Source organism: Centroberyx affinis, unplaced genomic scaffold, assembly GCF_046629955.1.
Source record: "Centroberyx affinis isolate AG114_WGS23_722 - 3 ecotype Tasmania unplaced genomic scaffold, CSIRO-AGI_Caff_v1 ptg000035l_1, whole genome shotgun sequence".
Lineage (NCBI taxonomy): Eukaryota > Metazoa > Chordata > Actinopteri > Beryciformes > Berycidae > Centroberyx > Centroberyx affinis.
The window spans coordinates 32,383-55,026 of record NW_027278749.1 but is presented as its reverse complement, the minus strand read 5'-3'; the positions used below and the strand labels follow the sequence as shown (position 1 = coordinate 55,026).

The 22,644-nt window shown below is 41.4% G+C and overlaps 2 protein-coding genes across 5 annotated transcripts; both read left to right on the top strand.

Annotated features, from left to right (window-relative positions):
- The first annotated feature begins 255 nt into the window (after positions 1-255).
- Positions 256-11,082, top strand: znf384b (zinc finger protein 384 b). Of its 3 annotated transcripts, XM_071516261.1 has the most exons (11): positions 256-389; positions 1,418-1,485; positions 3,072-3,294; positions 3,962-4,081; positions 6,168-6,334; positions 6,428-6,504; positions 7,305-7,529; positions 8,883-9,050; positions 9,184-9,262; positions 9,406-9,564; positions 9,712-11,082. In XM_071516261.1, exons 2-11 carry the CDS (start codon positions 1,420-1,422, stop codon positions 10,087-10,089), a joined length of 1,662 nt encoding a protein of 553 aa, XP_071372362.1. In that variant the 5' UTR covers positions 256-389; positions 1,418-1,419; the 3' UTR covers positions 10,090-11,082. The 3 variants fall into 3 exon arrangements, with proteins under 3 accessions (XP_071372362.1, XP_071372380.1, XP_071372371.1); XM_071516279.1 differs by lacking the exon at positions 7,305-7,529; XM_071516270.1 differs by lacking the exon at positions 7,305-7,529 and having other exon boundaries at positions 6,413-6,504.
- Positions 11,083-11,660: 578 nt separating this feature from the next.
- On the top strand, positions 11,661-20,727 carry gnl1 (guanine nucleotide binding protein-like 1). Of its 2 annotated transcripts, none has more exons than XM_071516468.1 (12): positions 11,661-11,841; positions 12,759-12,909; positions 13,377-13,513; positions 13,647-13,798; positions 14,636-14,707; positions 15,200-15,392; positions 15,634-15,732; positions 15,897-16,079; positions 16,208-16,386; positions 17,289-17,475; positions 18,433-18,564; positions 18,758-20,727. In XM_071516468.1, exons 1-12 carry the CDS (start codon positions 11,769-11,771, stop codon positions 19,024-19,026), a joined length of 1,827 nt encoding a protein of 608 aa, XP_071372569.1. In that variant the 5' UTR covers positions 11,661-11,768; the 3' UTR covers positions 19,027-20,727. The 2 variants fall into 2 exon arrangements, with proteins under 2 accessions (XP_071372569.1, XP_071372564.1); XM_071516463.1 differs by having other exon boundaries at positions 18,424-18,564.
- The last annotated feature ends 1,917 nt before the right edge of the window (positions 20,728-22,644 follow it).

Genomic DNA, 22,644 nt, shown 5'->3' with positions numbered 1-22,644 from the left:
ACAGCAAAACCAGAGTAATTAAGGTTCTGATTCAAATGACACAATTTGCTACGAACGTGCAGATTTTTGGGACACGTCTACTATTAGAAATAAAAGCAATCAAAGACGGTCGATATCTTGTATTTTGCCATTTTAAATTAATTGGCCCTCACGCGCAGGAAATGACATCAAACACACACTCCTTTGTCTGACGACCTTATCCGGAGGAAGTGGAGCTCAGACGAGACAGCCAGCTGCTCTACCAGAGAGAAAAAAAAATAAAAAAAAACGCGAAGAGGGGAAAAAAAAAACTTCGCCTATTTGCGAGAATTTGGACAGATTTGGAATCAGTTTCCAGATTGTCCCGAGCCACGGGAACTCCGGGGAAGGAGACGGAGTCGTCAGCACCGGTAATCGCCACTATTTGTCATGCAGTTGTAGTATTTTCGTGGTGTATTTGCACGACTCTCCAGCCGCCTCTCCACCCCGTCTCGACAGCCGGAAGTCTGTGAGATGGGCTATTGGTTTTTTTTCCTCATCGCTTTGGTTTTTTTATCCTTCAGCTTTTTTTTTTTTTTGCTTTGCTTGTTATTTTCCCCAAGCAGGAGCGCGCCGGAGAGACAGATATTGCTCCCCGCGACTGTGCGTTAATCAGAAAGTCGGGCCTATCTTTATGCGTATAGGATGCAAGGAACGAAATGGAGTCGCACTCTTGCAGTACGGCGTATTGTAAACATTTGAAGTGTGATTTGTGTCATTTCTTCAAAGCTTTGGGTAGTTGATGTGTTGCACATCATCTAACGTAATGTGCCTCTATCAAGAAACAACGCCAACTTCTTACAAACTAGTTGGATCTGCCGTAAATACCACCGAATTTAGCCCAATTACGTTGGTGTCCAAATTCATGAAATCCATAGCTCACATTTGTAATAAAGTTACGGAAGACGAACGGATGATTGCTCATTAGCATAATCTCAGCTGCATAATGTCAAATGTTATGCGTATGAGACAACAGAAAGGGCAAAGTGCCGGAGAAAACCTTGATCTCAGGGACCGACATGTTCTTTTTGTTATTCAAACCTAATGGTTGGCTCTTGTTGAGCTCTCTTCCTGTCACTGCCTCCTCCAATCAGTTAGTTATTAAGTCTTTATAATTCTGGTTATCAGTCGGTGCACGCACATGTGTGGATATCATCTTTTAATTGCTGCTTCGCCAAAGCAATATAATCTACTACTCCAATTCACAATCACTGCAGCATGATCAGTACAATAGCTGGCAAGCAGCGCATGGCCTTCACCAACACTATGGCCTAGTATAAACTTTATTAGCTGTGGCCTGTTGGTTATGTCTTTATATGTCATTTATTACTGCCAACCACAGGTAGTGTTGGGCATGTCTGTCAGAGAAATTAACTTGCCTTTTTCTGTCCCATTGCAGAAATGATGGAAGACTCCCATTTCAATTCCTCATATTTCTGGTCTCCTGTTCCCACTGTGCAAGGACAGGTAAGACTGGACAAGACCTCAAGAAGCTGTGATTTCATTAGGACTGATGTGAAGTAGAGGCTCCTTCTAACACTGACTATTGATTATTTGAGCAAGTTTGATTTAATTCATCATTTTGTCAAAGATCTTGCAGATCAGTAGTTGTTATCTCTTTGTCCTTTTATATGAGAGAGAGAATCATTCTGAACAGCATTGCAAAATCTGTCAGTTTAGCGCAAATCAGTTCATAAAATTTAGATTTTATTTGTGTAAGCGCTGCCTGTTGGATCATATGTATGGCAAATCTAGACCCTAGTAGTTCAGAAAAGGTCAAAAATCAAACTCTATGAGGTGTGCATGTTTACCAGTAAGCAGGGCAACATTAAATTGCCAGATTTTTTAAGTTTTACATTTTGTTCTCTAACATACAAAGAAGTACAGATTCTGTACAGTCCCATGGTGCATTTGTGCGTTTGCAATCTACAGCTAGCTGTCTAAAAGCAATTTCAGAACACACTGTAAAAGTGCAAATATCAGCCACAATCCATGTCAGACAGAGTTGTGGATTGTGACCAAAAAGTCCTAACTTTTGGTAGATGTGCATTTCCTGAGCTGCTAATGAGCAGTGAAAGAGGAAGTAGACAAGTGACAAGAAAATTTGCAGCTATAATAACATTCATAGTGAAGCTTAAAATTGAACAATAATGGAACATTAAATTCTTTTATTTAAGTAGATACTGCTCAATAAACAACAGGCATGATTTGTAGAAAATAAGGTTTAGAGTAGTGAGGTGTCCCGACAGCTGACTGACTGACCTGGATCTGCCTCTTGATGCCCACGGCATCCTGGCTCCATCGCTGTGGGGAAAAACAGAAGACGGCACATAGTCAGGATGAGCAGTTTCTCCTTTATTATTAGTGTGGGAACACTTAATGCAGGTGTTGTTAATGACTTGATTAGAGAGCCTCAGCATAATCTGGGTTTGTCTGCTTAGTCAAGTGAATCATTGCCTTTTATGTACAACAAGGTGAGCTGTTATCTATATATGGCTGGTTGAACTGTTTTAACCGGTTCTTTGACACATTGTCACATTAATGAAGAATTAAATACCTACATGTTTGGCCATGTGAATCTTATTCTGCCACTCAAAGCTGTAGTAGAAATCTGAGTTGTGTGGTATCTAATAGGGCTGGGCAATATATCAATATTATATCGATATCGTGATATGAGACTAGATATTGTCTTAGATTTTGGATATCGTAATATTGTGATATGGCATAAGTGTTGTCTTTTCCTGGTTTTAAAGGCTGCATTACAGTAAAGTGATGTAATTTTCTGAACTTACCAGACTGTTCTAGCTGTTCTATTATTTGCCTTTACCCACTTAGTCATTATATCCACATTACTGATGATTATTTATCAAAAATCTCATTGTGTAAATATTTTGTGAAAGCCCCAATAGTCATCCCTACAATATTGTCGCAATATCGTTATCAAGGTATTTGGTCAAAAATATTGTGATATTTGATTTTTTCCATATCACCCAGCCCTAGTATCTAAGCATAACATACTCACACACACACACTCCTCTCCTCTCTACTCACAGCTTGAGAATGCCATGTTCCTGAACAAGATGAAAGAGCAACAGGACAAGAATGTGTCCTTCGCTCCTTCCTCCGCCTCACACTACCAAACAGCGGTGCTCACCATCCCCGGTGCCAAGCCGGATGGGGGAGGGCAGCCTGGGGGCGGAGGACACCTGCACCCTCCACACAGCACCCAGAACATCACGGTGGTCCCCGTCCCCTCCACAGGCATCATGACAGCAGGTGAGCTTCCTCAATCTGAGATCTTGGAAGTCGGAAGATTACTTGTGAACCACAAAATGTCGAGAATCAGATGGTGGCTGACAAGAATGAATAATTTTGTACACATTTGGGCCATGGACCTCCATTTGAAAAGATTTTGTCTCTCGCACCCAAATCTGAGAATATTTTTATTGATAGATACGATTTTGTCCAGAATTCCATGACTATCTGTATCGCAGGTAGAGAGATAACAGTGAAACTATGATCAAAGTAGTCATTCTTCAACCTTCTCTAATTGTGTTAACTTCTTGTAAATGAAATAATTGTGAGGTTTAACAATTCATCAGTTTTGCTGTGGGGAACCTTGGCACTCCCTCAAGGACCCCTGGTGGTCCCCGGAGCCCAGGTTGAGAACCACTGGTCTATAGTACAGAGCCGGTAGAAAAAGCTGGGAAAGTGAATGTCATAAATGATGCCACAACTCTCAAACTGTTCTTGTGATCTTGAAGTTCATTCTCTCTAAGACAAATTCGGAAGAACATTTTCTACAACGACTTGGAATTCATGGATTTCACAATCACCTCTGGTTTCCTTAGGAGAGATTTGTAATGTGTGATTATCTCTCTCTCTTTCCCTCTTTCTGTCACTCTTTATTCCTGTCTCTGTCTGTCTCTGTCTCTGTGTGTAGCGGGTTTGGTCATCACAACTCCTCAGGGTACACTAGTCTCTCCCACCTCCTCTCAGTCCTTTGTCTCTGGTCATCCAACAACAACCATGATTGTTTCAGCACTCCATGCTCCAAATGCAGGTAAAACACACACACACACTCGCACACATACATGTAAGGCATATATATCTATATGTATGCCTCTTAAATGTGACCATTTTGCTTGTGACCTAATTTTAAAATGTCGGAGCACCGACACGGTGTGACTGCAAATACTTGTCTGTCTTGTCAAATATTTAGTGTTAGCAGTGTACTTTATCTGGTTTCTACCCCATGAAATGACACATTTACTTTATTTATCTCAATTGTGCCTTTTTATTAAGGTGGAAAAAGTGCACACAAAATGTAAATAAAAGCCAGAGATTCGTCATCCCTGGAACAGTTTTAACGATCACTTAGCAACTTTGTAGGCCTGCCGTCACTTGTTGAGAAATGTGTTTGTGTGCTCTTCAGTGTGATTATAACAGTTAAGTTTCTTTGAACAAAGAAAGAAACGTGAAATTATAGAATGCCACAAATGTATTCAGTGATGACATGTTATCTATAAAGGGTGCGACAAATATGCAGGTGATATATTGACTTATTAATATGGTGAGAACGATAACTTTCTCTCTCGACAAGACTGGTACACATCTGACTAAATCTCATTCAAGCACACAAATCTATACCATCATTTAGCCTTAACTCATGAAGCCAAACAAGGAAGAAAGGAGACTGTAGACTGTTTGCTTTGCTGTCGTGAAGTAAAGAAACCTAAACTTCACCAAATGTCTCAACTATTGTGTTTGCAAGTATGGACAGAAATGCAAAAAGCCATGCAGTCAAGGATCAGTGAGATACCTACTTTTTGTTGACTCATCAGAAGTACTAATTAAGGCAGGTTAGCCCATCAGTTGATTGAAAACAAGCCTTTTCATTTTATTGAATCACTTTTTGATGTGTGGTAGACAACAGATGATGATGAAGGGCAACTTAATTGCAGTTCTCCCCTCCAAAAAACGATGAGTACCGTTGTATTATGGCAACACCCTATCCTGGCTAAAGCTGTTTTGAATCCATAATTGATTCAAAAAAGTTGGTGTTTCATGATTTTAGGGGTGCATTGGAAAAAAAACATGGGTGCTCCTAACTTTTTGAGGTTGGAAGAATCAGCAGAACCGCAAAAGTGCAAAATGTATTTGACAGCCCTGCATATATAAACCTTGTGGTTCAGGAGTCAGGAGACTGAAAAACTCTGAAACTTTGCAACATTTAATGTTGCGGTGATTTGGAATATTATCAGGCCTATGGGCTTTTTGTGGGTGGCGTTATTTGAGTGTCCTTTTCTCTGTGTGGGGAAAATAACATTTTATTTTGTTCAATTTGCATTTGATGGTGTTTCTGAATTATAAACCCAATGGAGCATTTCCATTGTAAAGTGTAAACTGCCCAGGAGATGCACACCAACAGAAGCAGAGCATGAGCAGCAAATAGTATAATTTCTTATCCAAGCTGAGCCAGTAAATAATTTATGATTCTGCCCCTCTTAATGAAATGGTTTGGCCAAAAATGAAAATGGCCTCCATCTGCACAAGATGCTGTCACGACTTGGCCGTACAATGCTGGTATGTTTTTATTTCCTGATCTGCAGAAAGTAATATTCAGAGCTTTCCAACAATATTCAAATAGGCCATACTCCTCTAGCTACATGGCAGACTGACATTTTTAAAATTATTCTTATTATCCAGACTTGGAGCACTCTCACTTGCTCAATTGCTGAGATTGAGGAGGATTTTGAAAAGGCCAGTACACCACAAAGAGCTGCTGTACACTGATACAACAATGCAACTGATGAATGGGAAAATTCAGAACAGTAGCAGGCTAACATTGTGGTTTAATTATGATTCATTATGGTCTATTAGGTAATGGTTAAATTGAATGGGGTGGTTTTTGTTAAGTTGTCCAAAAAGCTATTGTAACATCCCAAATTACAGAAGACAATAAACCCTTAGTCCATTTTCCATTCTGCCAAATGTATACCATGCTGTGGTCCCAAAACCAAGGTGCATACCAAACTGGGAGTTTGGTGAAACATTAAACCTAGCACAAACACACACACCACAACCATCGTCATCATCATCAGTAATGTATTCACTCTTTTAACCTGGTGCTGTTAATCCCCTTTTAGAAAAAAAAGAAGGGGATGGGATGTCCCATGTGGTCGTCATGCCAACACCCTCCAAAAGAGGCAGAAAGAAGAAGACAACACTGCCTAGGGTGGGTCCTGTGGGCGGACACACGCTTTCAGCAGGAAATGAAACCCTAATACTGGCTCACCTGACAGCCAGCGGCCAGGTAAGACATTTCTACGCAGAAAGAGACATTTGACACAATAAATTTGTAATCAAACTCTTATAATTTGACTTTTGATAGGTCATGTCTTTGCAGCATCATGTTGGAGACCCATATGACCTATCAAATGAAGACGAAGACCAAGGGGCAAAAGATGGCACCAAGACGTACAGGTATGGTGTCACTGAACGGACAAAAAAACCACCTGCTGTGCATCCCCATGTTTCCATGTTCTAGCTGCGGAATGCAAGCACACTTGTGCCTCTATGTCGTGTCGAAATCAGCATAGAGATGTTCGGCTTCTTTAGATGCACTGGGCGCTGCTGGATATAGGCATCTGACACACACACACACAGCACTTCCAAACACGCTTCACTGCATGTTGTGGCAGAACACAGATTCCTGCTGATGTTAATGTATCTGCACATCAGAAACACAATGCCTGTTCTCTGCTTCATAGACGCTCTCTCTGCCTCTGCGGTCTACACACACTGGACACACACCATCGCCTACTCTCTCTCTCTGCTGTCCTCTTTCGTATTTCTGTCTTTATATTGCATGTGCTTCGAGTCGTGGGATCTCTCAAGTACTCTTGTGCCTTTCTCTTTCACTTTTATAGTATCTACCTTTCCCCTTCAGTTTTCACTGACTTCGCCCTTGTCATTTTCCCCGTGTTTACCTGTCTGTTTCTGTTTTCTAACCCACTTCTTTCTTTGTTCGTTTTTGTCCTTTTCGTTTTAATGCTGAGTTTCATTGTCTGTCATATCTAATTTCTCTCTGTGGGTCATCGCTTAATTTCCCTGTCTCCTTCCAACGACCTTTGTCTTCTCTTTTTTTTTTTTATCTCTCCCGTCTTCCTCTCTCTGTTTCTCTCTCTGTTTCTCTCTTGTCTCCCTCTCTGTATTTGTGTCCCTCTTCCTTCCTTCTTGTCCTTCCATCCCGCCCTCCCGTTTCTGTGTCTCTCCGCCTGTAGGTGCCGGATGTGTGCGGCGACCTTCTTCAGTAAGTCTGACATGCAGATCCACTCCAAGTCGCACACAGAGGCCAAACCTCACAAGTGTCCTCACTGCGCCAAGTCATTCGCCAACTCCAGCTACCTGGCCCAGCACATCCGCATCCACAGCGGGGCCAAGCCCTACACCTGCTCCTACTGCCAGAAATCTTTCAGGCAGCTCAGTCATTTACAGCAGCACACACGGTACTGCAGACCCCCCTAACCCCCCCCCCCCTGTCCCACCCCTGTCCCATACTCCCTGTCCTCTTTCCTTGTCCTGCCAAGTCCCTTTCAGAAGCCCAAACCCCTGTCTCCTTCCTACTAGTCCAATGGGGAAGTGTGTGTGCGGATGCATATTACATTGCTATATGGATGTTGGTACGCATGCAGCTGAGTAATTTCATCCAGAAGTGACCTTTTTCAGAAAATTCGAATTCAAATTGCACCTTTAAGTTGGGCTTTGTCCTTAAAAAGATTTTGCATCATTTATAAGGTAATCAGAATGGCTATTTAAAATGCATGGAGTTCTGAGATATTGATTGATACAATGTGAATATTTGACCTTTTCCTTCTTATTTCATTTGTGCGTGCGCAATGCTCATGCTTCCGTGCGTCCTTGCACATTTGCATTGGATCACATTTTCCCTGCTTTACATGCCCTTTCATGTTTCTTCTGTCTGCATGTTCTGTCATTTCTTCTACACCTCTGCTTTTCTCACACAAACACACACAAACACATTTAGGAATACATGCTAAAATGATGTTTTATAGGCTGTGCTTCCACTGTCCACTGTGCTTTTCCATTCAGCCCATTGTGTTATTGTCTGGTATCCTAACTTCCTTATCAGTGCTTTTTCCTCACCTTCTCCATTGAATGATGATTGAGCATTCTCAGCTGCAATGGAAATCTTTTTGCTGCCATGGTCTGCTTTCCCGCTGTCTGCACTCATTTAATATTCATTCTGATGCAGCTTTTTTTTTTTTATTGTTTATGCTCAAACCGCTCTACAGTCATTTCTGGAGGCATTTAGATTTTGTGGATGGGTGTATTTGGAATAGCTTCTAAGTCAGCATTACTATATTTTAATGATTTGTAAATCTATTTCAGTAGAATCTCATCTGTTCAAATATCATACATCCAAATCCGCTGGACCAAAAACATATAAGCAAAAAATGCCAATGTCAAAATAATCTATTATTTTGCATTTGTTATTCTGTGATTGTGTGACATTGTTGGAAGTTCATGTTAATGCATGCAACTAAAAGCATTTCAGGTAAAATTTACACTCCACTGATCACTGTAGAATGTGTACCTGTTGTAGATTTTGAATTGACTTGGTCGACAATTTCCAGACATTTTAGTGGTCCAAGCATTTCTTTCCCTTAATTGACTGCCATTCCTGACAGGTTTTTGATAAATTAACTTTGTCCCCATTGGGAATCAGCTTGCAGCATGTGTGATGCATATTATCATGTGTCATTCCTTCATGTACCCTTGCTCTTACAATCCCCTTTCCCTTTCCCTTTCCCTTTCACCCTCCCTTCTGTCCTCATCAGGAACCACACTGAGTCAAAGCCCCACAAGTGTCCCCATTGTACCAAGTCGTTTGCCAATTCCAGCTACCTGGCCCAGCATATCCGCATCCACACGGGAGTGAAACCGTATACCTGCTCCTACTGCCAAAAGTGCTTCAGACAGCTCAGTCACCTTCAGCAGCACAACAGGTAAGTGAATCACTGGGTTTGGGTTTCTCATTTGCCTCTGCGTCTTTCTGTGGTCAGGTTGGATCACCATTGTAAAAATGTGTCTGAAAGTGATAGGAGTGCTTTATTTACGTGTGTGTGTGTTTTCGTTCAGGATTCACACCGGAGACAGGCCATACAAGTGTGTCCATCCAGGCTGTGAGAAATCCTTCACGCAACTCTCAAACCTACAGGTGAGCAATAATTGAATTTTCTCCTAGAACCATGGCATGCATGTTTCCCTGCTATTACCTGTATTATAGGATATTTCATTGTTTGCCTCTTTTAGAAACAAGCAAGCATTTAGCATCTTTTTCATTGGCCTGTTATTTTCCAGTCCCACCGGCGTCAACACAACAAGGACAAGCCGTACAAGTGCTCCAACTGCAATAAAGGATACACAGATGCAGCGAGCCTGGAGGTGCACCTGTCCACACACACAGTCAAACACGCCAAGCTCTACTCATGTGGTCTCTGCAACCGCACTTACACCTCGGTAAGACAAATATCCACTTTTGAACAGTATTGCCACATCAAACACTTTGAAACCCAACACTGGCATTAGACACCTGGCACCTACTTTACATGCCGTAATCATGTGTCTGCTGTCTCTTCCCCTCTACCTCTCCTTCCCTCATCTCAGGAGACGTATCTGGTGAAACACATGCAGAAACACAACCCAGATCAGCTGACGGCATCAGCGGTAGCGGCGGCGCAGCAGGCCCAACAGAACCAGAACCAAAGCCAGGGCCAGGGCGGAGCGCAGAGCCGAGTAGACAGCGCAGACGGCGGGTCGGGTCGGCCCGGAGGAGCCGGGAACGGAGGACAGCAGGGACAGAGCCAGGGCAGCTACTCCCAGACAGAGAGCGTCTCCTGTCCGTTCGACCTGCACCAGTATAAGACAGTGTCTGCCAGTGACATCCAGTACAAACCAGTCAGCGTGGCTGACATAACGGCCCACAAGGACCTTTGTCTCACTGTGGCAACATCCACCATTCAAGTGGAGCACCTCAACTCTTAGAGGTGACGAAAGGAGGGGAGGGGCTGTGGGAGGGAGGGAAGTAGAGTCAAATCAGAAAACATGAATAGGAGGATGGAGAGCTGAAGGATAAAAGCAATACTAAGGTGATACAAGAACTTTGGAACACATGACTGTGCCTGAATGATGGATGGAGGTAGACAGGAAAAAAATTTGGGAGATGTACTGAAGACTACAGGTTTTTTTTGTTTTTTGTTTTTTTTTTGTATTATTTGTCACTTTTTTTCTTTCTGCCTTGTTTGATTTTTTCCTTTTGCTTTGCTGTCTGGTCTGACGATTAAGAAGTGCATGTAAAGGCTGCAATAAAGTATGTTTCAGTCCATCACAGTGATGGTATTATGAGGAAGAGGGTGAAAGAGACAGTGTTTCTCTTTATTGTGTTATTTCATGGCCTCCTGCTCTTCCCTATAAATAGCCTACAGCATTGGCCATATCAGTTTATGGTCTCTTTGTTGATGAAACTGCTAGTTAACTGTGAAGGTAATTTTTTATACTTTCATACAGATACTTTCAGTTTTTACATCAGTGTTATTACCTCTACCATGTTGTAAAATATATGCCCAAACGAATTAATTTTTTTACTTAAAAAGGGAAGTAGATGAAGCTATTTCCATTTCTGGAAAGGAAAAAAAAGAACAAATTAAAGTGTATATATAGATATATACATACCAGTTTATACAATATGATTGTGTGTTAAAAGGATGTGGTAATCCATATAACCTGTCTGGACCCAATTGTAGGCCTTTTTACTTCACATGACCTTGAGGGAAGTGATAAGCCGGTTCATGTTTCATGTAATCCTTATTGTATTACTTTATTGTGTGTATGTCCTAAAAATAACATTGTTATCCAAATGTGTTCTTGATATTATACTTCCACTATACCAATGTTTATAATGCTCCTTTATAGACATACTGACACGTCTGAGATTAGTGTTTTTTTCTGCTTATGATACAATAAAACCTCTCAAATCTTTCTCATTGGCGTTTTTCTATATTAGTCTAATTGTGAATTGGAATTTCCTTATTTCTCATTTAAATGCATTGCTGATGGTACACTGATTGCATATAATTCAGTCTCTTAAACATTTCTTACTTTTGCTATTAAGAACAACATCTGAGAAAAAACTGGGGAAACAAACAAAAGTACTGCTCATGTAAGGCACAGTCGTCTGGATGCCTCATGCTGCTTATATGCATCAAAGTATATACATTTTCTTCAGTATATACTGTACATGCTATCTCTGTCTGCTCTGCTGGAATGTGTCATGCAGATTTTCGGGCTGTTTACAAAGAGGACTTTACCAACAATGGAGGAGGGATTTCCTGTTAGTTTAGCCAAGCTTATCTTGGCATATATAAATTGAAACCCAGGGTAAGGGTGTATGTAATGCATACATCTTGGGTTGAAATGTATAAGATAATCTAAATAAATAAATAGCGGATATTATACCTGTGGCCACTAAATTCGTCAGTTGTGAACACTGAAAATTGGTTTGGTCCACCATTCTCTGCAGTCTGCAGTGGATATGGCGTCACTGAAAAGTGTAGGAGTCGAGAAACTTCACTAATGTAAATACCGTTAATAAGATAGCAGCGTGGCTAGCTAGGTGTCGAACGTAGTTATATAAAGTATATATATATTTCCAGCTTATTTTAAGTATGCCTCGGAAAAAGCCATTCAGCAACAAACAGAAGAAGAAACAGCTACAAGTCAAACGGGAAAGAAAGAGAGGTAACTACATTTACCTCTCCATGCTAACGTTACGTGTTTCTGAAGCCAAGCTAACGTAACTAGCGTTTGCTAGCGAAACAGCTAACGGCTAAATGCTGTTTAGCAGTTACCTGTTTGTGTGTGTTTGTGTCTGTGTATACTAAAGTGAGATTTTACCCACCAGGCGTTACTTAGCTTGTAAGGTAAACCTTCATGGTTTGTGTAAAGGTTGTTTGTGTGTCGGATGATTTAGTGTCAAACTTACCGTTAGATCATGACCAGTGTAAACACAAACAACATTTTACTGTTACCTTCAGCAGGTAACGTTATGTTAAAATATGCCGTGTCTCTGTGTTTCAGTGCCCTTTCGTGGACACGGTCATTGACAGCTAACGCTATTGTTAGCTTAGCCAGTCAAGGAGACAGCAAGCTAGCAATACAGGCAGAGGAAGATGTTATTCTTTGAGCTGCAGTTTCTACAACAGACATTCAGTCTGTGGTCAACAATTAACGTCAACTAGCATCTCAGTCAATGTAAACAACTTCCTGTTTTCCCAGACAGTCCCGTGGCAGTAACTCTGACTAACGTTGCTGCTCATACTTATAACAGAGTTATGCAATATCAAAACAATATAAACTTGAGGGAAAATACAGGCTGCAGGGATCACTTCCATGCGAATTTGTTAGTAATTAGCTTAATTGATTACTGCCTTGTGTGTATTTTGTATATTCTGTTGGATATAAAATGAGTTATCTGGTTCATCGAATTGCATGTTAACACAAAAACAGCACTTCTCAACAGAATTGTAGGGTAATGTAGTGCTGCTGGAATCCCTGTATACACAAGAGAGGCAGACTAAATGGTAATAGTGTCGTCGTTGTCATTGTAAAGTATTGCATCCTTTGTGTGACTCATGACCCATGCCCCTGTCTCCCAGGTGACACAGGTTCGGGGCCCAGCAGCCGCAATGCCAGTGTGGAGCGAGGAGGAGAGAGGCAGTCGGATACCTCAGACAGTGAGACCACTGATATTATCAGGAGAATAAACCAGCAGCCCTTCAGTAGAGAGGGCAGACATGATCCCAACAGGTGAGTTGTCACCATCATTACTAACTTTGAAAATTTACCAACATGTGGCCTTGTGGAAGATTTTAGATCTGCTGAGATAAATGCTGATTTGTACTGGATGTTGTAAACATAGGGCATGTCTGTCATTTCTTGACTTTTGGAGAACTTCAGATGCAGTGCCTGGAGCAGCGGCAGCATGCTTGAATTAGAAAAAAATGGTTCAGTTACAAAAATTATAATTGGAGCAGTGTGTCAGAGTCTGTAGATAATAAAAGTAAAAGAGGCCACATAAAACTAAATTTAGACAAGCTAGATCATGTTAGGAATTTGCATGCACTGAAAATGATCAAAATCATGTCTGACAGTTGTCAGCTATAGAAACCCACACTTGTCGACCCACACACTAACATAGCGAACAAACAAAGCAAAGGAAGGCAAATACTTAAGACAATCTTACTGACACTTCCTCCTCTTCCTCCTCCTCTCAGGTTCAGACTGCACTTTGAGAAAGAGAATAAAGAGGAGGTGGAGAAGAGGAAGAAGGTGGCCAGAGAGAAGGTTCTGCAGCCAGTGTCAGACAAAGAACTTGAGATTGACATCAGTGACATCTACCCCACAGAGAAAGGTTTGGCTATTCAGTGTTTTGTCTTTAATGTCTTCAAACATACTAGTCTCAAAATAGGTGAAACAGATGAACAGAGTAGGTTAATAGAGTGGGTCACTGCTTGACAAGCGGAAACTTGATTATCCACTGCCAGGTCTTGGTTTCCCACGACGACCGTCCTGGAATTATGAGATGACACGGGAGGAACTGCTGAGGAAAGAGGAGAAGTCATACAGAGAGTACTTGGATGACCTGCACTCCAGAAACCCACCCGGCTCTCTTAGCCACTTTGAGCACAATCTGGAGGTGAGTGACTGAAGCAACTTGACAGACTCTGTGAAGCCTTGATGCATTGAACCCTTTGATGCCAGGTAACAGCCTGGAGGAATCTGCTGTTAATGAGTAGCCTATAAACTGATGATTACCCAACAGGCTTGCTTTGCCACTTTTCACCTTAAAAGACCTAACTGCTAAGGCTGTAAGGCAGAGCAAAATGGCATGTGAAAAGTCCAGGACACACTGTGAACTGAATATTTAAATTTGGCAAAGTTTGATCATGTAGGGATCTGAAATTCTATTAATGATGTATCTGTTGTACCTGATTGACTGTTCTTTTCCACTAAGGACAAGGCACCAACATATCTTTAAATGCTGTGTTACTGCTTAGTGTTGAGGCTGGAAAAATGGTAACATTTTCAAAAATTAAAACCCAGTGGATCATTTCATTTCAAAGCGTAGGCTGAGCTCAAGAGCCACACTGCAACTGAAGCAGGGTTTGAGCAGCCAGCAGTGTACTGTTATTACTCTCAGAAAGCTAGAGAGCTTTTTTTTTAAATCAAGCTGTGGATTGAAGCTGTGGAAAAATAACATGCATATGAATTATCTGCTTGTCTTGACTTGCCTGTTGGATATGGTCTTTATAATATTCAGAGATACAGAATTACATGAGCTAGAATAATAAAAATGGGCCCAAGATGGCAAAAAATCTCAATTTTTTCCTATCCTGATTCTGTTGTGAGTTTACCATTTTTTAAACCTAATGTGGTTCTGAGTATATAAATTGTGAACCCGTAGACCCTCACTCCCTTCCCCATTGCTTACAATATTTAACCTCTATCCCCACTCCCTATATCTTTCTGTCAGACATGGAGGCAGTTGTGGAGAGTGTTAGAGATGTCTGATGTTATCCTGCTCATCGTGGACATCAGGCACCCGGTAGGTGATCTCGTATAGCAAATGTTTTGGGTGGCAACAGGGCCACTAGATGGAGACAAATGCAACAATTATCTGAATTCCTGACATGTTTTTATCTGTTTTAATTTACAATTTTCAACTTCACAGCATAATATACCATATTTTTATATGTAAAGGATGATTCATGTAAAATGATGTATCCTGTGATGATGTACAAAAGAAAAGTAAACAAATAAGCTACATAGAGAGAGATTGGTATATAGGTCATGGTAGTGGGTACTAATTATAAGGAGTCAGCTACTGCCACACTTTTTTTTTATTTCTAACTTTCATGCCACAGATATGGCAGACATATTTTAGGTGCAGTTAATTCACTACCTCAATTTAGACTTTCCAAATGTGATGCAAAGTAAAAAAAAATAGCAAAACTCAGTCTTCTTCCTATTAATAGTTTCTTTGAGTAGGCCATACTTGCCCATTTCAAGTAGGTTTTTTCTCATGCATTCCACCCAGGTACTGCAGTTCCCCCCATCCTTGTACCACTACATCACAGGGGATCTGCAGAAGCAGGTGGTCCTGGTGTTGAACAAAGCCGACCTGTGTCCCCCTCCACTAGTGATCGCTTGGAAACACTACCTGGCCTCCCAGTTCCCCCACCTCCAAACTGTCTGCTTCACCTCCCACCCTGGACAACCCTACAGCACAGGTGAGTAGGGGGAGGGTAGGTAGGGAGAAACTAGTGGGATAGCAAGAGGCTTGAGTGGTAAGATAGTTGAGATAAACCAAGCATTGCAATTGAAATAAACTTGCCATGTGATGAACTTACTGCACTATCACCAGAATAACCTCCTGTGTGTATGTCTGCGGCTCTCATTGCTCTGTCACAAGAATAACCCCCTGTCTGTCTGTGTGTCTGTCTGTCTGTCTGTCTCTCTGCTGGTGTATAGTGCTCCAGAAGAAGAGGATGAGGAGGAAGGCAGGCTGGAGCCAAGCTGGGGGTCCTATAGATATCCTGAAGGCCTGTCAGGAAATCACCGCTGGAAAAGGTGGGAGTCTGTCTACTTTTAATCTTGGATGCTCATAATAAAGCTGTAAAAAATAAAGCTGTAATAATTCAGGTATTTGTCAGTTGCCTAGTCTGTACACACGGCTATTTCCACATGTACATGTGTGCTGACCCCCAAAGTGTTACCTCTTTGCTTCTTCACAGTTGACCTGGCCAGCTGGGAGCAGAAGATCCAGAGAGATGCTGTTGCCGAGCGACCAGATGGGGAGCGGCCAGAAGAGGGGGCGGAGTCGGTGCTGGTGGAGCACCATAGTGATGCCGCTCTCGAGATGAGCAGCCCATCCCAGGAGCTCTACAAAGACGGGGTTCTCACAGTGGGCTGCATAGGTAGACATTTATGTAGCCACGGATGGATTGAACCCTGGATAGAGTTCAGTCTAATGTGAGCCAACTGAGCTAAGGTCATGCTTTCTAGATGTTAAGTACCTGATCTTACACTCTCACTCTCTTTCCAGGCTTCCCGAATGTTGGTAAGTCATCTGTGATAAACAGCCTGGTGGGGAGGAAAGTGGTAAGCGTGTCTCGAACCCCAGGCCACACCAAATACTTCCAGACGTACTACCTCACCCCCACGGTCAAACTGTGCGACTGCCCTGGACTGGTCTTCCCCTCCCGTGTCAATAAACAGCTACAGGTACGTGTGTGTTTGTTTACTTGAGCCTGGTTGTGCCTTTGAGTCTACTTGCCCATCTAGGCTTGATATCACACTTCATTTGTCTTGAATAGCACACTTAAAGAATTCCTCCAGTGTTGGTGAAAGTTAGCCTCATTTTCCAGATTGGCCTCTCTCCCTTGCGAAATTGCTGTGGATGAATAGATAAATGCAGCTAGTATAAATATACAATAAATAAGTAATAAACATGTATCATTTACAATATCAAATCAAACTTCAGAGATGTGTAGTAATGGAGATTTATGGGTCGAAAATGTAAGCATAAAATAGTAGCATAAAAGGATACAATATACCTTTTAAAAAGTAGGATTTTTGAACAGTAGTTCCTGACTGACTCCTCACTTTCACCTGAGAAGTTGGTTTTGTTTCGATTGGAAGTTCCACGGCACTTCTCACCAACACTAACATCCTGCATGGTTACTTATTAATTGCTGTTCAGCTGTGAAAGAGTGTTTTTCCGCCCAAAAATAGTCTGAGTGGAATAAGTTAGCTTTATCATTCCACAATTCGTCCAACTAATTAATTGGAGCTACTGTTAACAACAAGCTAGTTTGGTTTTTTGCTTTTAAAAAATTTGGATAATCACGTTAAATGCAGGACATATAAAATATTTATTCTATCTAAAGGTATAAATAAAAACAGCAATTTCATAAGGGAGACATGTCAATCTGGAAAATAAGGGAAACTTTCACCAACACCAGAGGAATGCTTTAAGAAAAACCTATTAGGTGAGGATTTATTATTGATTATATATTCCCACTTTTTGCTTTCAAAGGCTTCCAGCGAACCCAAGGCTGTCTTCTGGTGAGGGTTGCTCCCCCCCCCCAATCTTCCATCTTCATCTTTGTTTTGATTTTCTCTAGATTCTGGCAGGCATCTACCCAGTGTCTCAGCTGCAGGAGCCCTACAGCTCAGTTGGTTATCTGTGCGAGCGGACCCCCTTCCTATCTGTGCTAAAGCTCAAACATCCCAGCTTACTGGAGCTCCCGCCCCACCTAGAACACCAAGGGTCTGAAGAGCTCAGCTGGACGGCCTGGGATGTGTGTGAGGGTAAGGCCTCCCTCCCGCCATGAAACATCTAAGCCGTGCGCCCAGAAATGTTGTAGACTTCTAAAATCAAATAGTAGTATCCCACTAGGATCCAGCCAGAACATGTTTTTTATGCCTCCGCGCCGGCAACAGCCGTGGCCGGAGGCATTATGTTTTCGGGTTGTCCCTCCGTCCGTCCGTATGTCCATCCGTCCCATTCTCGTGAACGCAATATCTCAGGAACGCCTGGAGGGAATTTCATTACATCTGGCACGAACGTCCACTTGGACTCAAGGATGAACTGATTAGAATTTGGTGGTCAAAGGTCAAGGTCACTGTGACCTCATAAAAGACATTTTTGGCCATAACTCAAGAATTAATACGCTAATTATGACAAAATTTCACACAAATGTCTAATAGGATAAAATGATGAAGTGATGACATTTTATATCCAAAAGTTCAAAGGTCAACTTCACTGTGACATCATAATGTTTTGTTTACCACTGTAGCTGAAAACAGTGCAACAGTACAAAAACAGTGGAAGTGCTGTCACTTACTTTTGCAGACACCAAAAGACACCCTTTAAGTTGACCTAATAATCACATTCATTATATATGTTCAATAAATAAAGACTGTCCTTGCAATGATAAATGATAAACGATAATGATAAAGTTTATTGGCGGACGCATACAACCGCGAGGCGGGTATTTCTAGTTCTCTTATGTCTTTCCTACTCCCCTACTCTCCCATGTTCTTCTGATCTTTCTATCTCAATAAGTAAAAATATTGAGAAGTCAACTACCCACTTTCTTTAAAAAGGCAACTAAACTGTGGCCCATAAATGACTTTAATGTTCATTCACAAGTAAAGAGCCAGTTGCCACTTTAAAATATCACCAAACTTGTTTTTTCTGTCATTAACACCTGTTATTTATTGCTCATTTTCTTGCCGTCTCCATCCGTTCTTCAGCCTGGGCAGAGAGGAGAGGCTATAAGACAGCAAAGGCGGCTCGTAACGATGTGTACCGTGCAGCTAACAGTCTCCTGCGGTTGGCCATTGATGGCAGACTGTGCCTCTGCCTCAGACCAACTGGCTACAGCTGCCTGAGAGGTAATGGAAGGGGCTGCTATGTACAGCTGGGCAATAATTCAATGTTGTTGTTTATCATCTTTCAGTGCAATCTTATCGTCATTATATGGTGATTTGGGGATATTGTGATGTACAATTCTGCTGTCTAAAGCTGATAGATAGATAGATAGATACATAATTTATATATATTTCTTGTATTATTTATGATCTACAGGGCATTGGGAAAATCACCCAGACTTGCCGGAGATTATGGCTCTGCAAGGAAGGACAGAAGACGATGGGGCAGGAGAGAGGGATGAGGAGGAGGATGGAGAGTCCAGCACCGAGCCGGAGGAAGAGAGAGACAGGGACGCAGATGACGACGAGGACAGAGATGGGGATGATGAAGACGAGGGGTTTGGACACCCAAAAAGGAAGGATGGAATGCCGTCTGGCCTCACTGTCAACATGTACAATGTCCTCCGAGAAAACGAGTGCGAGTGATGGAAAGATCGAGCAGCGAGAAATAATAACAAGTGGTTCCTCATCCCTTGCTTTCCCCCCCTTCTACCCCAGTGCACTTTCATTCCTTTTTTTTTTATTTTGATCTGCATTCCTTCTCACTTTTCCCTTCATCTCCACTCCTTGTGTCATTAACATATCTGTACATTAACTTCTCCCATTCATTCACGTTCTTTCCCTCTCCCCATAATATACAGAGCATATTCATTTATTCCATGCTGTGCCTCTGCTCTGCTTGTTCATCCATGCTACTCGTTCCTCAGTATTGTTATTCTAGGATTGTGTTTGGTTTGGTTTGGTTTGGTTTGATCGTTTTCTTGCATGTAGTTCTTAGAAACAAAAAAAAAAGTTGTTTCCCTTAGCCTGTAGGGGCATTCTGGTAATCATTGATTGGTTTTCAATCTGTTCATTGATAAGTGACCTCACAGCTGAGATGCCAAAGTTCAGGAAAGGTCATTGGGCCACAGGATGATAAAACAAATCAGACACACTGTTGATGATGTCATTCACTGGAGCAGCCATGTGGCTCCCGGGGCAGATGGAGATTTAAGAACCTACACCGCTCTAAATCTTCATTATAGACCACAGTATATCACAGCTGTGGTTAAGAGGGGTGGGATGGGAGTGGGATGGGGTTTGTGGGATTATTTGATTGTAGAAGTGGAATGGGTAGAACCAACATTTCACACAATTTTGCAGTTACAGTATTCAGGCTCTGTTTGAGGTTCATTTAGCGGAACTTGGTTTTGATTAGATTATGTCTTAGTGATATGATTTTAATTAGTATGGTTCTACCCAGCCAGCGGGGTATTTCATGGTCAATGGGGCGGGAGGAGGGGGTTGAATCCTGTATTGCTGGACTAGGCTGTTTCAGGGGTTAGACCTGTAGTGTTTTAACTACTATAAAAGATTATCATTACATGCTGTTGGGGACGTATTTTGTGCAGGATTTGGCTACATCCATTCAGCAAGCGTTTAGGCTAATGGCAGTGCTGTGGGTTTGATCCGACTGTGACTGAACTCCTTTAATTCAGTGAGCCACACAGAAAGAGAGAGATTGGCCATCGCACTTTCCTGTGCATCAGCGTAGATAACAGCATAGATGCTATCTTTGCTCTTCTTTTGGATTCACAAACTTTGTCATAGATCTCAGTTTCACAAAGATCTGATCTTGTATGGCTGTTAAGACACCTGCGGCTGACATTCCTCAATCTTAACACTGCATTTTCATCTCATTTTCTCCTGAAATTAGAAAAACAGCTACATTTTAAGCTGTGGCATTTCTTCGTTTGACCAGTCTCTCTCTCTCTCTGTGATGTGTGATGGCCCTGCTACAATCCTGTGACTGCTGTATTATTGCGTGCTGTTGTCGTACCTCATTCCTGTGTTGAATTTCACTCAGAGGGAACTCTACAGCACAGTGCTGTGTTACCATGTAATGCATCACACTGCAGCCACATGCACTGGTTTCTACCATTGGTACTATGTAAAGCAATCATTCAACACTACCCTGCTGTTCGAAACACAATGGACACGGTTGTGTTGGTCTGGATTTTTGTGGAAATATTGAAACTGACAACGTTTGGAGAGTTTAGTGTGAGTGTGAAAGCTTGGGTATGAGGTGTGTTTGGCTATTCGCTGCATTCCTCATTTCATTCCTGGTATGCCTAATGATGAACTGGATTGCAATAAAAAAAATCCTTTAAACAAACTTGGTGTCCATGACTGGATTGGTATCATCTTTAAAGACATCTTCTAGATATTTGCATGTAGGCCATGTGAGATAATGTGTGTGAATAATTAAATATATTGTTGTTAGGGAGAGACTTTTCCAGCAATAATGCCTCTAATACTTGTTATACACTGAAAAATAGTCCAAAGTTATTCCCATTCATGTATAATGCACAAACATACACCAAATAGATTGGAGATGTGTGAGGTTTTCCTTTGTAAGTATTAAGTAGCATTTACAGAGGAGGGTTGTGATCAGATTGGGCGGCTTCAACATATTTGAATGAGACTTGCCAGTAATCAGTTGCTTGGATGTCAACGAGCTTTTGAGATATAAAGTTATTCTCACGGTAACAATAGTGATTTATTGTAATAGTTGTGTTGTAATTACTTAGGGGACTTGCTTTAAGGAGTAACAGAGACAGATTATTTCTATAATGAGATTTAATGGACTAGGAACAGCACCATACCCACATCTAATTAAAGTCCTCCCGAGCTGTTTACTTGGTAAATTTCCAGATGGGCCATATCTGAAGCAGATAGCATGAAATTAAGTAAAATTTATCCAACCACAAATTTCAAAGCATAATTAAAGTTTTTCAGAAGCCTTTTAACTATTGTATTATTATCATTATTATTATTGAACTGGGAGTCATTTAAGTCCATCTGCAAAGCAGTTACACTGATGATTTGCTTATCGACATATTAGAACCTATCAGCATTTGCTAGTGTCAATGGGGTTGGAAGAAACATGTTTGAAGAATCATGTGTATAGTTAACTGAGTTATGAAACAGTTTGTAAACAGTTTGTTAATGTAGATTTGATTTATTTGCCTGGAGGCCCATGGTCTCCAGTCAACAGCCTCTCCAAGAGATGCTGCTACATGCTTGACTTGTTTGGAATCTGCCTTGTTTGGAATTATGGATTTCACATTTGAATTGCACTGCACTCTGCGTTTCTTACATCAGTAAATGAAAAAAAGTGACACAATAAAACATTACTCAAAGCACTGACCATGGTTTTATGCTACATGCCCTTATAGAACACATTAGCATAGTCTTCATTAGCATATACTGCATGGAACATTAAGATGGAAGATGGATGTGAATTCAGTCATTTTGGAGTTCATAAACTGTGAAGCATATGGAATAAATTATCACCTTTTCCAGTCTCAAATAAAATGGTTTCTATCGACATGAGGCACATCAGTTAAGATTTTGAAGCGTATCCTTGAAATTTATATCCCATTTGAGAGAGTATGTAATATGGTAATAACTCACTGTCATTATGGGTTACACTATTAGAGATTAGTGCATTGACAGAGTTTGTCGAATCGTTTACACTCTAGACGCCTATCCAATGCCCTTGTCAGAGGGAGTCTCGCTGCAGCTAGTATCTCATTATGTGAGACATTAAGTGAGCCGCCCATAGAAAAGGCAGTTAGTTGGCATGATGACAATCATTGCTGAAGACTGTTAAAATTGTTATTTATGGGATGGAAGTGGGTGGAAATCCCCTCAACTTGCACAATGTGGATTCAGTGCCAGCTTTTACTGTACTTAAAGATGTTATTTGCTGACTAGATAAACGAAGACAAAAAAGAGGAATCATCTGGAATTGTTTCCGATTGACAGCCAGAGCCATGAGCTGCCTAATTTCCCCAGCTAGAGCTTTAACTATGTTGTGGCCCTGAAACCTGTATGGCAGTAATTACAGCCAGACAAAGACCCCAGATTTACTGGTGCATGACACCATAAATTTGAAAACTGTTAATTAAATTCTGGTGTGTAAAAATGTCTTAGCTGCCAGCATCGGTCACACCAATAATGCCCATGTGGTTTGAATTTGATTTTTTTTTTTTTTCTTGG